The sequence below is a fragment of the Schistocerca nitens genome, chromosome 7 (genome assembly GCF_023898315.1).
Source record: "Schistocerca nitens isolate TAMUIC-IGC-003100 chromosome 7, iqSchNite1.1, whole genome shotgun sequence".
NCBI lineage: Eukaryota > Metazoa > Arthropoda > Insecta > Orthoptera > Acrididae > Schistocerca > Schistocerca nitens.
In genome coordinates, this window is record NC_064620.1 from 543,551,080 (window position 1) to 543,565,267 (window position 14,188).

Sequence of the window (14,188 nt, forward strand, 5' to 3'; positions counted from 1 at the left end):
TTTCCAGTGAATCACAAGGAGAGGGTGACAGCAGACTCAGATATACCGAAGCGGAAGCTCGCGACGGTAACTTGATAGCATTAGGAGGACGAGCGTCCAGAGGAAAGCTGCCACCGCCCCAGAAATTGGATAAGAGGCGCAAGCAGCGAGGGAGCGAAAAGGTAGACACGGGAAGAGTCCTCGTTGCCGGCTACGCCGATTGTCTAACTGAGTTAAGATGGTGGAGGGGGGCAGGGGAGGCCAAAAGAATTTTGTCGAGTGTCTGCTGGAAGCGAGCTAAGTGGATTTGCGAGCTTAAAGCCGTACGACTGGCGCCTCGGGGCGGTAGAGCGATGTCTGCCCGGGTGTCGTAGCAGTGGGTCGCGACCTCTGACCCTGTAGGACCAGGGGGTCTCACCGACTCCGAACACCTGTCGACTCTCCCGCTACTGATGGGTCGACCTCCACGTGAGCTGTATTCCTGTCCTTGACAACGGTAACTACTGTCAACTGCGTACAGGTTAGTCACTTAAACGAGGCCCTTCGACGTCATACCTTGGAACAGCAATACTGTGACTTGCTTGAGGATTTCTGGGGTGGAAGGGCGCAGCGTATTACATTCGATGTAAAGTCACCGACGTATCACGACCCCAACAATAAGATCGTTGGATTCGTGTCAGAACTAGTTCTGGTAGAGGTAAGGAAGTGGGGTCTATTAGACAGTCTTGAATACGAGTACGAGGATATCCAGTCAATGGACCATACTCTGTGAGTGAAGCACACACAGCTAAGGGGAGTGTACTGAAGGACATAAACAGACTCTCTGACTCGTCCACAGAGTGGCTAAATAATATGTTTAATTATGGAAATCGAAGGTGTAGAAGGGAGAAAGGAAAGGAAATGGAAGGAACTGTTGATATCAGCTGCATCGGACCTTAATGCGGAATCAGCAGTGGCGAGTAAAAATATGCGCTGGACTGAGATTCGACCCGGGATCTCCTGCTTATGAGGCAGGTGCGTTAGCCGCTTTTTTTTTTTTTTTTTTTTTTTGTCGTTGCGGACGTCACATGACATCGGTTCAGGTTCGCTGTTGATCCTTTCACTCAGTTTTTTTTTTTTTATTTCAGAGGCCAACTAGCTCTCTGACCCAACACGCTGAGCTACCGTGCCGGCATCCGCTGGGCCACTCGCACACACCGTTTATCCTCATTACGCGGACTATCTCGCCACTCCTCCCAGTGGAACCACATTCGCACCTAGAGCCTCTTTTCACAGTCTCCGTCCATGTCCTCCATGCTCGCTACATTTGAGATTCCCGTAGGAGGTCTAACGTAATTGTGCATCCACACTGAACGTGGTGGATTCATTGCCCGTAGAGACGAACCAATATACGAATGCCTGGTGTCTGTTCTTCCACACATGTCCGAAAGAGCAGACATCATGCATTCATATAATAAGTGTAATATTGTATAGCGTCATAAGAGCATATGTAAAGAATATTGCAACTCAGTACAGAGCTATAAGAATAATATAGTTAATGCATTATGTGGTGATCGCCTTTGCAAATGCCGAAAGAATAAATAAATGAAAACAATAATAAATCGACTGATGCAATAGTAGCTTCAGGTGCTCCCCAGTATAATTTTACATATGAATGAGTTGGAAGACCATGTTAACGATAGCGGAATTTTTGCAGGTAGTGCTCTTATCTGTCTGAAAAAAGCTGCACGAATATTCAGTCAGATTTTGATAAGATTTCATAGTGGTGCAAACATTAGTAAATTGCTTTAAGCGTTACAAAATATAAAATTGTTCACGCAATAAAACTCTCAAAAGTAGTATGTCAATGAGTCACAACTGGAAATAGTAGACTCATAGAAATATCTCGGTGTAATGATCTGTGGGAATATGAAATAGAATGACAGGCTAAAGCAGGTGACGGACTTCGATTTATTGGGGCGATACTGGCAAAATCTAACAAGTCTACAAAGGAAAAACACTATTAAAAACACTCATCCTATACTCAAGGGTGTGTGTGTGTGTGTGTGTGTGTGTGTGTGTGTGTGTGTGCGTGTGTGTGTGTGTGTGTGGTGTGTGTGGGATGGGGGGGATGGTGGGGGGTACACCAGATATAATTAACAGGAGGTATTAAACGATTACAAATAAGGACACTTTTTGTTTGAGCCGTGGGAGAATATCTTTACGCCGGTAAATGCCTCATGGTAAGTCATAACCTAAAAGAGCTAGACGTGTTGGAAGGACGATTTAAGATAAATCGGTGGAGCAGTTTGGAGCTGGAGGCGGATGGAAAATAAAAGCAAGTCTACCAGAAACTGGAAAGAATTTCGGAGACAATGGCTAGCAGGTGTCTCACGTTTCTTGGTCATCTATACCGAACGAACGAAACATAGACTAACCAAACAAAATATTCACCCATTTCTCGAAGCAGAAAGGAGCTGTTAACATGGATTATGGAAATTAGGAATGATTTAGAGGTTCTTCCTCATGTTTTTGTTTCCTATTCTGGCAACCGTAATATCCATTAGCTGTTGATTAAGTTTCTTGATAAAGATTGGAGTCTAAATATTTTGGAGCAGATTTCCACAGAACATCTTTTGTATTTGTGGAATTACTTAAGGAACATTCAGGATGGCAAGATTACGTAAACAAGCCTGAATCCTCTTACACGAACAGTTCCTGTCGTTATTTGGTTTTATTTTAGCGAGTGAGGTAATCGAGTCAATCGAACTTACCGAACGTATTTCTGTGCGAATTAGAAAATGTCTTCCAGGAAAAATTTGAGCTGGGTTCTCAAACTAGCGGTTTCCCACTAACAGTCTTCAACTCTCGTGCCAACTTACTGAAAAATGTATGCTGCTCAGGGCTTCTCTTCTCTTTTTAACTGTGCCCGGGGCATAAGCTCTCAACAGCATCATCATTACCCAATCTTGTCTTCACTAAATGGGCTCTCCCTTACGCCAAAGTTCAATGTCTACTTCAAAATTACGACAGAACGCTCTCAACCAATCACTGCTTCCTAAGATAGCGTAGATTAATTTTCTGTCGTACCTTGGCAGAAAATTCTTCTCGTCTGTGTGCTGGAGACTTCATTCCTTTTCTTCGTCAATTACGTAACAATGGCAGAGAAGGCGCGTGGCCCTTACCGTGAAGCCCTATTGATTCAACTGTGTGCTCAGCGGTTTAAGGGAGCTATTCTCCAGGGCTTCTTCCTCTCCCCAGGAAAACCGAAATCTGGCACATCCCTTCTATAAGATTATTGTGTGTTGTTTAAGCGTAATACAATTTTCCAGCTTGGCGATACTTTGGCGACAGATTTTTCTGCATCGCAGACAGTTCGTGCCTCACTTAAAAGAGATCCCTTGTGTTCGCTAATGTTAGGAGTAGCACACACGGTGTCGCGGGCCCCACATGCACTTTTTCAAGCACGAAATTCGAACAACGTGTGTGATGCGAAGATTTTTTTGAAATCTATGGTGCAGCTATTTCGTGACGCACAACGTGCTACATAATTATATGCAGTAGATTAAAATACTCTGAATTTTCATGACACACGATCTATTACAGTTGAAACTACGACTACTCTGGGATTATCACGGTCCTATCTGCCTCCGTAACTTAATGGTTAGCATGTCACCATCTTCGGCCCATCGTAACGTGAAAGAAACATTGAGGCATGAGAAACTTCTCAACGTATCTACATATGATTCAGACGAACAATGTGACTGACAGTTTTTATCAGAACAACAACCAATGAGAGAAAGAGACTGGCCACGCATTCTGTTGTGTTCACTGCTGAGATAACGTTCTAGTACCTTTCACGTCGGTTACCACAAACAGCAGTGAAAAACTCTTGCGACCAGTAACGTTACTCTTAAGAGTCATTTTCATTGTGTGCTTTGTTTCTCCATCCGAGATGTTTACTTTGCATACAAGACTGCCCGAATCTAACAGTGGAAGTGCGCTGGCTAGTTATTATGCAATTACTATCCTGCTACGCTATCTCGTTGCTATATTTTAACAGAAAATCTGTCAAGGCAGTCAGAGCGAAACTGTACAGAGAGGTTAACGCTCAGTAATGTAGCCAATGAAATGTAGTGAGTCTGAGGGTAGAAACATCACAATTTATTCGATTACACAATCAAAGACATCGTTGTCTTCATATATATGTTGGAGCAGGTAAAACCACTTACTGTTGACGTGCATGAGAAAGACAATTTCTGTTATCGAAGGTAACTGTTGCGGATACAGTTTCCTGTTTATTGCTGTCTTGTGTCTGTCTGAGAGCAGCAGCTGAAGTCGGCAAATTCTGTGAACTTCTGCGTCAACATTAGTATATTTTACACCTCTATTTTGTCTTTTCCGGCGAACTGACCAAACTAAGAGTGATTGACGCTCATCAAAACACTGCACAATTTCGACGGACTCACCTGCTTGGAATCACGATAAATTTACATATTTTTAGAACCCTATGGCTGTGACTATGATGTATTTGTAGATATTATTTCAGTTTCGAAGAATGTATTCCATCATCAGGTAGTAATTGTTGTTCTTAGTTAACTTGCACAAGTCTGTCCTGCGTTTCTTTAAATGACTCTAAACTGAACAGGTTTATTTTTGAAGGGGAAGTTTTGAAACAGAATATTTGTAACTGTTACTTATCACCCTTTTCACGTCTAGCAATGACAGATATACCGTATGTGAAGGATGTCAACCTGGACCACAGTTCGGAGCCCACATTAAACTGGCTAGGTAAGTCAATTGAGAGATCGGAAGAAGGCAGCGGCATACCGCCTACAACAGGACCAGCTGTAGCAAAGTATGGTGGCGTTCAAACCAATCTTCGGGCTATGTAATGATACTGTACCAACAGCCGTTATTTTGATATTGCTTCACTAGCCTAATAAAACAACGCAACTACAACGGTTGTTGATAATGTATTATTATATTTTATCAACCAGCGGCTGTGTCATGGTCCTGAGCCTAAAATCGGCTTGTATTTAATCTTCAAGCTCGGGGCAACTTTACTGTGTTTCAGAGCTCTTACAAACAATGAAGCTTACACTCTGGAACAGAATGAGCGCTGTTTTCAAACTTCGTGACAGATTAAACATGCCTGCCAGAGTGGGATTCAAACTTTGCTTTTCACTGGCATTGCTCTTACAAGACTGAGTTGCTCAGGCACGAAGTGGGGGCAGGTCATGGACACTGCCCGCTAAACAGAAGGTTCCGAGTTCGAGTCCCAGTGCGACACACAGTATTAAAACAAGGTTATTCATAAGTAGTTCTGGGGCTTTAGAGGAAGACTGCGAGGAGACTACAAGACGTACATTCCAGATAAGTGCGATTAAGACTCACTCACCAAGCGTTCCGGACAAACTACGTTTATAGATAGTTCATCCATCCTGGTAATCGAAAATTTCGACGAATCTTGCCTGTTGTCGACATTTATACTGGCTAGATATCGGTCCTGGGCATTCCAAGACTTTCGGTAATGTTTTAATTTTAAGACTGATGTCAGATAACAAATGACAAAAAAAGTATTTTTTGTGTGATACAAATTTGCAATGTTCGGATTTTTCCTTTTTCCTTTACTGTAAGAGCTCCATGATTAAGGAATTTGTTGCTAGCGCACTCGAGCAGATGTAATTTCGATGGATTGCTCACGCGCTGCCTGCGATATGTAAGCTATAAGAGAATCTGAGACCAAAGAGCAGTGTTGACTGCAGTAGGAACTGTGCAGTAGCAGTTAGTTGCTAGCGAGCAGTCTGGTGTATCGTGCTGGCTGGGCCGGTCGTGGTGCAGCGATGGCGGAGCCTGAGCATTATTGTATAAGGTAAAAGCAGCCTCGCGCATATTGTTATATCAAGTCCCAAGTAAATGTTTAAAAAAAATCTCTTAATAATAATCTTTCTTATAAAAAGTAACTTTTGACGATCATTCATTACAATTTAAAGAATTTACTAATTTCTCCAATCCTTGGTCATCCCGATTATAGAAAAGAAAAATCAGTTGTTTCCATTTATAAATGACAAATCTATCGGCCAGCATTGCACAGGGCTGTGCCAGAAAAATTTATTGTAAGAGCAGATGTATATGCGTTATCCGGCGACCTAATTGAGGTAAGAATTTTCAATTTTTTCACAATGATCTTTCAGGGCCATGACGCAGCACTGCTGACGTCCAAAATATACCAGTTTAAATTCACAGTCAGTTATTGAAAGGTTATATGTGAGCGACAATAATTTAATTGAGAGGTTACTCACATTATATTATTACCAGATTACTGAATTCATTTTTTGGGAGAATACACTAAATGAGGATATTATTCATAATATTATTTTATTTTGTGGGGAGGTTACAAGGTTACTGAATTTATTTTTTGGGAGAATAAACTAAATGAGGATATTATTCATGTTGTTGTGGTCTTCAGTCCTGAGACTGGTTTGATGTAGCTCTCCATGCTACTCTATCCTGTGCAAGCTTCTTCATCTCCCAGTACCTACTGCAACCTACATCCTTCTGAATATGCTTAGTGTACTGATCTCTTGGTCTCCCTCTACGCTTTTTACCCTCCACGCTGCTCTCCAATACTAAATTTGTGATCCCTTGATGCCTCAAAACATGTCCTACCAACCGATCCCTTCTTCTAGTCAAGTTGTGCCACAAACTTCTCTTCTCCCCAATCCTATTCAATACCTCCTCATTAGTTACGTGATCTACCCACCTTATCTTCAGCATTCTTCTGTAGCACCACATTTCGAAAGCTTCTATTCTCTTCTTGTCCAAACTGGTTATCGTCCATGTTTCACTTCCATACATGCCTACACTCCATACAAATACTTTCAGAAACGACTTCCTGACACTTAAATCTATACTCGATGTTAACAAATTTCTCTTCTTCAGAAACGATTTCCTTGCCATTGCCAGTCTACATTTTATATCCTCTCTACTTCGACCATCATCAGTTATTTTACTCCCTAAATAGCAAAACTCTTTTACTACTTTAAGTGTCTCATATCCTAATCTAATCCCCTCAGCATCACCCGATTTAATTTGACTACATTCCATTATCCTCGTTTTGCTTTTGTTGATGTTCATCTTATATCCTCCTTTCAAGACACTGTCCATTCCGTTCAACTGCTATTCCAAGTCCTTTGCTCTGACAGAATTACAATGTCATCGGCGAACCTCAAAGTTTTTACTTCTTCTCCATGAATTTTAATACCTACTCCGAATTTTTCTTTTGTTTCCTTTACTGCTTGCTCAATATACAGATTGAATAACATCGGGGAGAGGCTACAACCTTGTCTCACTCCTTTCCCAACCACTGCTTCCCTTTCATGCCCCTCGACTCTTATAACTGCCATCTGGTTTCTGTACAAATTGTAAATAGCCTTTCGCTCCCTGTATTTTACCCCTGCCACCTTCAGAATTTGAAAGAGAGTATTCCAGTTAACATTGTCAAAAACTTTCTCTAAATCTACAAATGCTAGAAACGTAGGTTTGCCTTTTCTTAATCTTTCTTCTAAGATAAGTCGTATGGTTAGTATTGCCTCACGTGTTCCAACATTTCTACGGAATCCAAACTGATCTTCCCCGAGGTCCGCTTCTACCAGTTTTTCCATTCGTCTGTAAAGAATTCGCGTTAGTATTTTGCAGCTGTGACTTATTAAACTGATAGTTCGGTAATTTTCACATCTCTCAACACCTGCTTTCTTTGGTATTGGAATTATTATATTCTTCTTGAAGTCTGTGGGTATTTCGCCTGTCTCATACATCTTGCTCACCAGATGGTAGAGTTTTGTCATGACTGGCTCTCCCAAGGCCATCAGTAGTTCTAATGGAATGTTGTCTACTCCCGGGGCCTTGTTTCGACTCATGTCTTTCAGTGCTCTGTCAAACTCTTCACGCAGTATCTTATCTCCCATTTCATCTTCATCTACATCCTCTTCCGTTTCCATAATATTGTCCTCAAGTACATCGCCCTTGTATAAACCCTCTATATACTCCTTCCACCTTTCTGCCTTCCCTTCTTTGCTTAGAACTGGGTTGCCATCTGACCTATTGATATTCATACAAGTGGTTTTCTTCTCTCCAAAGGTCTCTTTAATTTTCCTGTAGGCAGTATCTATCTTACCCCTAGTGAGACAAGCCTCTACATCCTTACATTTGTCCTCTAGCCATCCCTGCTTAGCCATTTTGCACTTTCTGTCGATCTCATTTTTGAGACGTTTGTATTCCCTTTTGCCTGCTTCATTTACTGCATTTTTATATTTTCTCCTTTCATCAATTAAATTCAATATTTCTTCTGTTACCCAAGGATTTCTATTAGCCCTCGTCTTTTTACCTACTTGATCCTCTGCTGCCTTCACTACTTCATCCCTCAGAGCTACCCATTCTTCTTCTACTGTATTTCTTTCCCCCATTCCTGTCAATTGTTCCCTTATGCTCTCCCTGAAACTCTCTACAACCTCTGGTTCTTTCAATTTATCCAGGTCCCATCTCCTTAAATTCCCACCTTTTTGCAGTTTCTTCAGTTTCAATCTGCAGTTCATAACCAGTAGATTGTGGTCAGAATCCACATCTGCCCCTGGAAATATCTTACAATTTAAAACCTGGTTCCTAAATCTCTGTCTTACCATTATATAGTCTATCTGATACCTTTTAGTATCTCCAGGATTCTTCCAGGTATACAACCTTCTTTTATAATTCTTGAACCAAGTGTTAGCTATGATTAAGTTATGCTCTGTGCAAAATTCTACAAGGCGGCTTCCTCTTTCATTTCTTCCCCCCAATCCATATTCACCTACTATATTTCTTTCTCTCCCTTTTCCTACCGACGAATTCCAGTCACCCATGACTATTAAATTTTCGTTTCCCTTCACTACCTGAATAATTTCTTTTATCTCGTCATACATTTCATCAATTTCTTCATCATCTGCAGAGCTAGTTGGCATATAAACTTGTACTACTGTAGAAGGCATGGGCTTTGTGTCTATCTTGTCCACAATAATGCGTTCACTATGCTGTTTGTAGTAGCTAACCCGCACTCCTATTTTTTTATTCATTATTAAACCTACTCCTGCATTACCCCTATTTGATTTTGTATTTATAACCCTGTAATCACCTGACCAAAAGTCTTGTTCCTCCTGCCACCGAACTTCACTAATTCCCACTATATCTAACTTTAACCTATCCATTTCCCTTTTTAAATTTTCTAACCTACCTGCCCGATTAAGGGATCTGACATTCCACGCTCCGATCCGTAGAATGCCAGTTTTCTTTCTCCTGATAACGACGTCCTCTTGAGTAGTCCCCGCCCGGAGATCCGAATGGGGGACTATTTTACCTCCGGAATATTTTACCCAAGAGGACGCCATCATCATTTAATCATACAGTAAAGCTGCATGTCCTCGGGAAAAATTACGGCTGTAGTTTCCCCTTGCTTTCAGCCGTTCGCAGTACCAGCACAGCAAGGCCGTTTTGGTTAATGTTACAAGGCCAGATTAGTCAATCATCCAGACTGTTGCCTCTGCAACTACTGAAAAGGCTGCTGCCCCTCTTCAGGAACCACACGTTTGTCTGGCCTCTCAACAGATACCCCTCCGTTGTGGTTGCACCTACGGTACGGCCATCTGTATCGCTGAGGCACGCAAGCCTCCCCACCAACGGCAAGGTCCATGGTTCATTATTTTATTTTGTGGGGAGGTTACATTACTTGTACCGTAAATCTGTGCTTCCTCCTGAATTTCATGAGTTTTGGTCGACGGAAACTACGCTATAGATTTTCATAAGTGAGTTTGCGAGTATCAAAATATGTGATATAAATCGCCATATCTTTTTATTGCATTAACTTAGAACCTTACATTGACTACATCGCCAAGGGACCATTAGACCTTAGTATGTGACGTAGATTTTTAACTTGATACATCTACCCGTTTCAGAAAAAAAGGCGTCTTAACAGACGGGTGGACAGCAGACGGTCAGATAACATAAGACAACATTTTTCTTTACGTGTGGGAAAATTACAACTTACCAGTTTTCGGACTTTTCGTTTACTTGGACTGTGAAACATTGCTAATTGCCAATTTATGATTCTAGGCCAAAGCGATTTATCCTACAGGTGTTGATGACTGAGTCTGCTTCAAAATATGTTACGCGAATGGCCTTATCTATTGATTCTAATAACTTAGAAACTTCAGTTTTTTACACCGCCAAGTAAACGTATCCCTTAGTATGTGACCCATATTTCAACTTGATACGACTACCCGTTCCCGAGAAAAAGTGTTTCAACAGTTAGAGAGACAGACAACAATGTGATCCTGTACAAGCTCCGTTTTCAACAGTTGGGGCGTCTGCGCCGATAGCTGACTGGTCAGCGTGACGGACTGCCGTCCTACGGGCCCGGGTTCGATTCCCAGCTGGGTCGGGGATTTACTCCGCTCAGGGACTGGGTGTTGTGTCGTCTTCATCATCATTTCATCCCAATCCGGCGCGCAGGTCGCCCAACGTGGCGTCGAATGTAATAAGACCTGCACCAAGGCGCCCGGACCTGCCCCGTAAGCGGCCTCCAGGCCAATGACGCCAAACGCTCATTTCCATTACCAGTTGAGGTACGGAACCTTAAAAATGACACATATCAGTGGATAATGCATCTCTCCAAGTCTCAATACGTAATACGCACTGTGGTGCAGCTGCATTAAGGGGCGAGCGTGTCGGAACATGTAGAGAAATCATCGCGCCGTTCTATCGTATCGAATTAGTACGCGCATGCAGATAGGCAACCCAACCAACAGACTTCCGACGCGGGCAGCTTAACGCCTTTCGAGGCAGTTCGTTCACTTCAACGAATTGTGCGCACTTATTGACGTTTCGTACACCACTAAAGGCGCCCACACTAGGCACCTGTAACAACTGTTAAAAACTTGGAGAGCTTGCAGAGAAAGAAGAAGGGGAAAAAAAAGTCCACACGATTACTGCTTGATGATGAGGTACAATGTTCGAAACCAGTCGCACGAGTAGACAGTGGCTCAGGGATGGCGTACTGACCTGGCGATGGCCTCCATGCCGGGCATGGCGGGCTGGCCCTTGATGATGGAGCCGTCAGCGCGCTGCATGCCGTGGTGCGGCAGCCCCGCGGGCGACAGGATGGCCGTGTGCGCCGCCGCGGGGTGGTGGTTGAGCGGCAGGAACTGCATGTGGTTGAGGTGCGTCGGCGGCTGGTTGTACCCGTTGGCCAGCAGCGGAGACTTCTCCATGCGCGGCGGCTCTGCGCGGGCACACAGAAACACCAGGCGGTCAGCGAGTGGCTCTCCGGCAGAAGGCGCTGGTAAGGTTCACAAAACACACACAAGGCTAGAAAGCCCCAAATATTGGCGTGTACATACCGATGAAATGTTAAGCTGGAAAAAAATGTTACCGACGAGCTCTAATAATTTAGTTCAGCTACACTACTGACCATTAAAATTGCTACCCAAAGAACAAATGCAGATGATAAACGGGTATTCATTGGACAAATATATTATACTAGAACTGACGTATGATTATATTTTCACGCAATTTGAGTGCATCGATCCTGAGAAATCAGTACCCAGAACAACCACCTCTGGCCATAATAACGGCCTTGATACGTCTGGGCATTGAGTGAAACAGATTGGATGGCGTGTACAGGTTCAGCTGCCCACGCAGCTTCATAACGTTACCATAGTTCATCAAGAGTAGTGACCGGCGTATTGTGACGAACCAGTTGCTCGGCCACCATTGACCAGACATTTTCAATTGGTGAGAGATCTGGAGAATGTGCTGGCCAGGGCAGCAGTCGAACATTTTCTGTATCCAAAAAGGCCCGTACAAAACCTGCACATGCGGTCGTGCATTATACTGCTGAAATGTAGGGTTTCGCAGGGATCGAATGAAGGGTAGAGCCACGGGTCGTAAGACATCTGAAATGTAGCGTCCACTGTTCAAAGTTCCGTCAATGCGAACAAGAGGTGACCGAGACGTGTAACCAATGGCATCCCATACTATCACGCCGGGTGATACGCCAGTATGGCGACGACGAATACACGCTTCCAATGTGCGTTCACCGCGATGTCGCCAAACACGGATGCGACCATCATGATGCTGTACACAGAACCTGGATTCATCCGAAAAAATGACGTTTTACCATTCGTGCACCCAGGTTCGTCGTTGAGTACACCATCGCAGGCGCTCCTGTCTGTGATGCAGCGTCAAGAGTAACCGCAGCCATGTTCTCCGAGCTGATAGTCCGTGCACCTGCAAACGTCGTCGAACTGTTCGTGCAGATGGTTGTTGTCTTGCAAACGTCCCTATCTGTTGACTCAGGAACCGAGAGGTGGCTGCAGGATCCGTTTCAGCCATGCGGATAAGATGCCTGTCATCTCGACTGCTAGCGATACGAGGCCGTTGGGATCCAGCACGGCGTTCCGTATTACCCTTGTGGACCCACCGATTCCATATTCTGCTAACAGTCATTGGATCTCGACCAACGCGAGCAGCAATGACGCGGTACGATAAACCGCAATCGCGATAGGCTACAATCCGACCTTTATCAAAGTCGGAAACGTGATGGTACTTATTTCTCCTCCTTACACGAGGCATCACAACAAAGTTTCACCACGCAACGCCGGTCAACTGCTGTTTGTGTTTGAGAAACTTTACTCATGTCAGCGCGTTGTAGGCGTCGCCACCGGCGCGAACCTTGTGTGAATGCTCTGAAAAGCTAATCATTTGCATATCACAGCATCTTCTTCCTGTAGGTTAAATTTCGCGTCTGTAGCTCGTCATCTTCTTAATGCAGCAATTTTAATGGCCTGTAGTGTATTTTTGCTCATCGTATAATTATTAGTCTTGAAACAACCTGTTAACACATTTTCCATATTTCCACTCAGCAACGTCAAAATTCTTTTTGGGGTAACTTATCACTAAGAAACAAAGTACTGATTGCATAAAAAATAGCAGTAAGAATAATATGTGTTCAATCACATCTATATTTTTGGAACCACTTCAGGGAGTACTAACTACAACTTTACAGTACATATACACGGGTCCCAAGAGAAATAGTCAATATTCAGCACATATGTGAGGAACGCTATTTCGAAGTAGAAAAGTGTAGTAAACATGGATTCCAAAATGCACAGTTTAAGAGCTTTGAGCACTTTCTCATCTTCTGTAGTGTGAAACAAATCTCTTCTACTGCAGGCTCTTTGCTTTCCATGTTTTAAGAGGTGGTAGTACGGACCGAAACCAAGAAAAAAATGTCCAGTAAACGTGAGATCTGAAGTGGATATGTGAAGAGCTAATGCACTTGCTCATCTTCGCTATTGTGAGACACATCTCTTCTACTGAACGAGTAGCTCATATGTCTTAAAGTATGAGTTTTAGAGCCCGTTTTTAATACACAATTTATCCTTGTTCTGATCCATACTACCTCCTCCTGAAATGTGGGAAGCAGACATCTTGCAGTAGAAGAGATTTCTTTCACAATATCGAAGATGATGATGTGCTCATAGCTCTTAACGTATGTATTTTGGAGCCCTTGTTTAATAGACAATTTTTTCTTTTTCTGGTCCATGTTACGTCCTCCCAAAATATGCGAAGCAAAGAGTTTGCAGTAGAAGAGGTTTGTTTCACAGTATCGAATATGAAGAAGTGTTCATAGCACTTAATGTGCGCGTTTTAGAGTCCACGTTTACTAGACATTCTTCACTTCGAATGATAGTTCCTATCATATCTCTGAATTCTCACCACTGCTCCTGGGACACCCTGCATCTGGTGAAATTCGTCATGAATAATCCATCATAATTTGAGAAGAATGATGCTCTCCATACGCACAACACTAGAAGGATAAATCACTTTTGTTACTCAGTATTAAAGCTGTTAATGGTTCAGAAAAGAGTTCAGTATGCATTAACAAACATTTTTCATCATTTACTGAATTATTACTTAATAACATAAAATGTCTGACAGGTAGGAAAGCTAGTACTGAATTTAACCTTATTTCTTTTGAACAAGTCCTTCTCTATAGACAAATTTTTGCTTAAATACTGAGAGCTTGTAAAAAGAACCAGTTTCAATTGCAGTTGCATGAGCAGGACTGAGAAATAATATGTTCATTAAACTACAGTTTAGGCCAGTGTGGAATTTAAAAACTTGTGAACACCCAGAA

The 14,188-nt window shown here is 42.8% G+C and overlaps 1 protein-coding gene across 1 annotated transcript in view; it reads right to left on the minus strand.

The window, feature by feature from the left end:
- LOC126195260 (dachshund homolog 2) overlaps positions 1 to 14,188 on the minus strand; it is a 1,077,114-nt gene that overhangs the window by 551,177 nt on the left and 511,749 nt on the right. Inside the window, exon 5 of the mRNA XM_049933786.1 lies at positions 11,050 to 11,269. Within this exon, the coding sequence (XP_049789743.1) occupies positions 11,050 to 11,269 (220 nt within the window). The remainder of the gene's footprint in view (positions 1 to 11,049; positions 11,270 to 14,188) is intronic.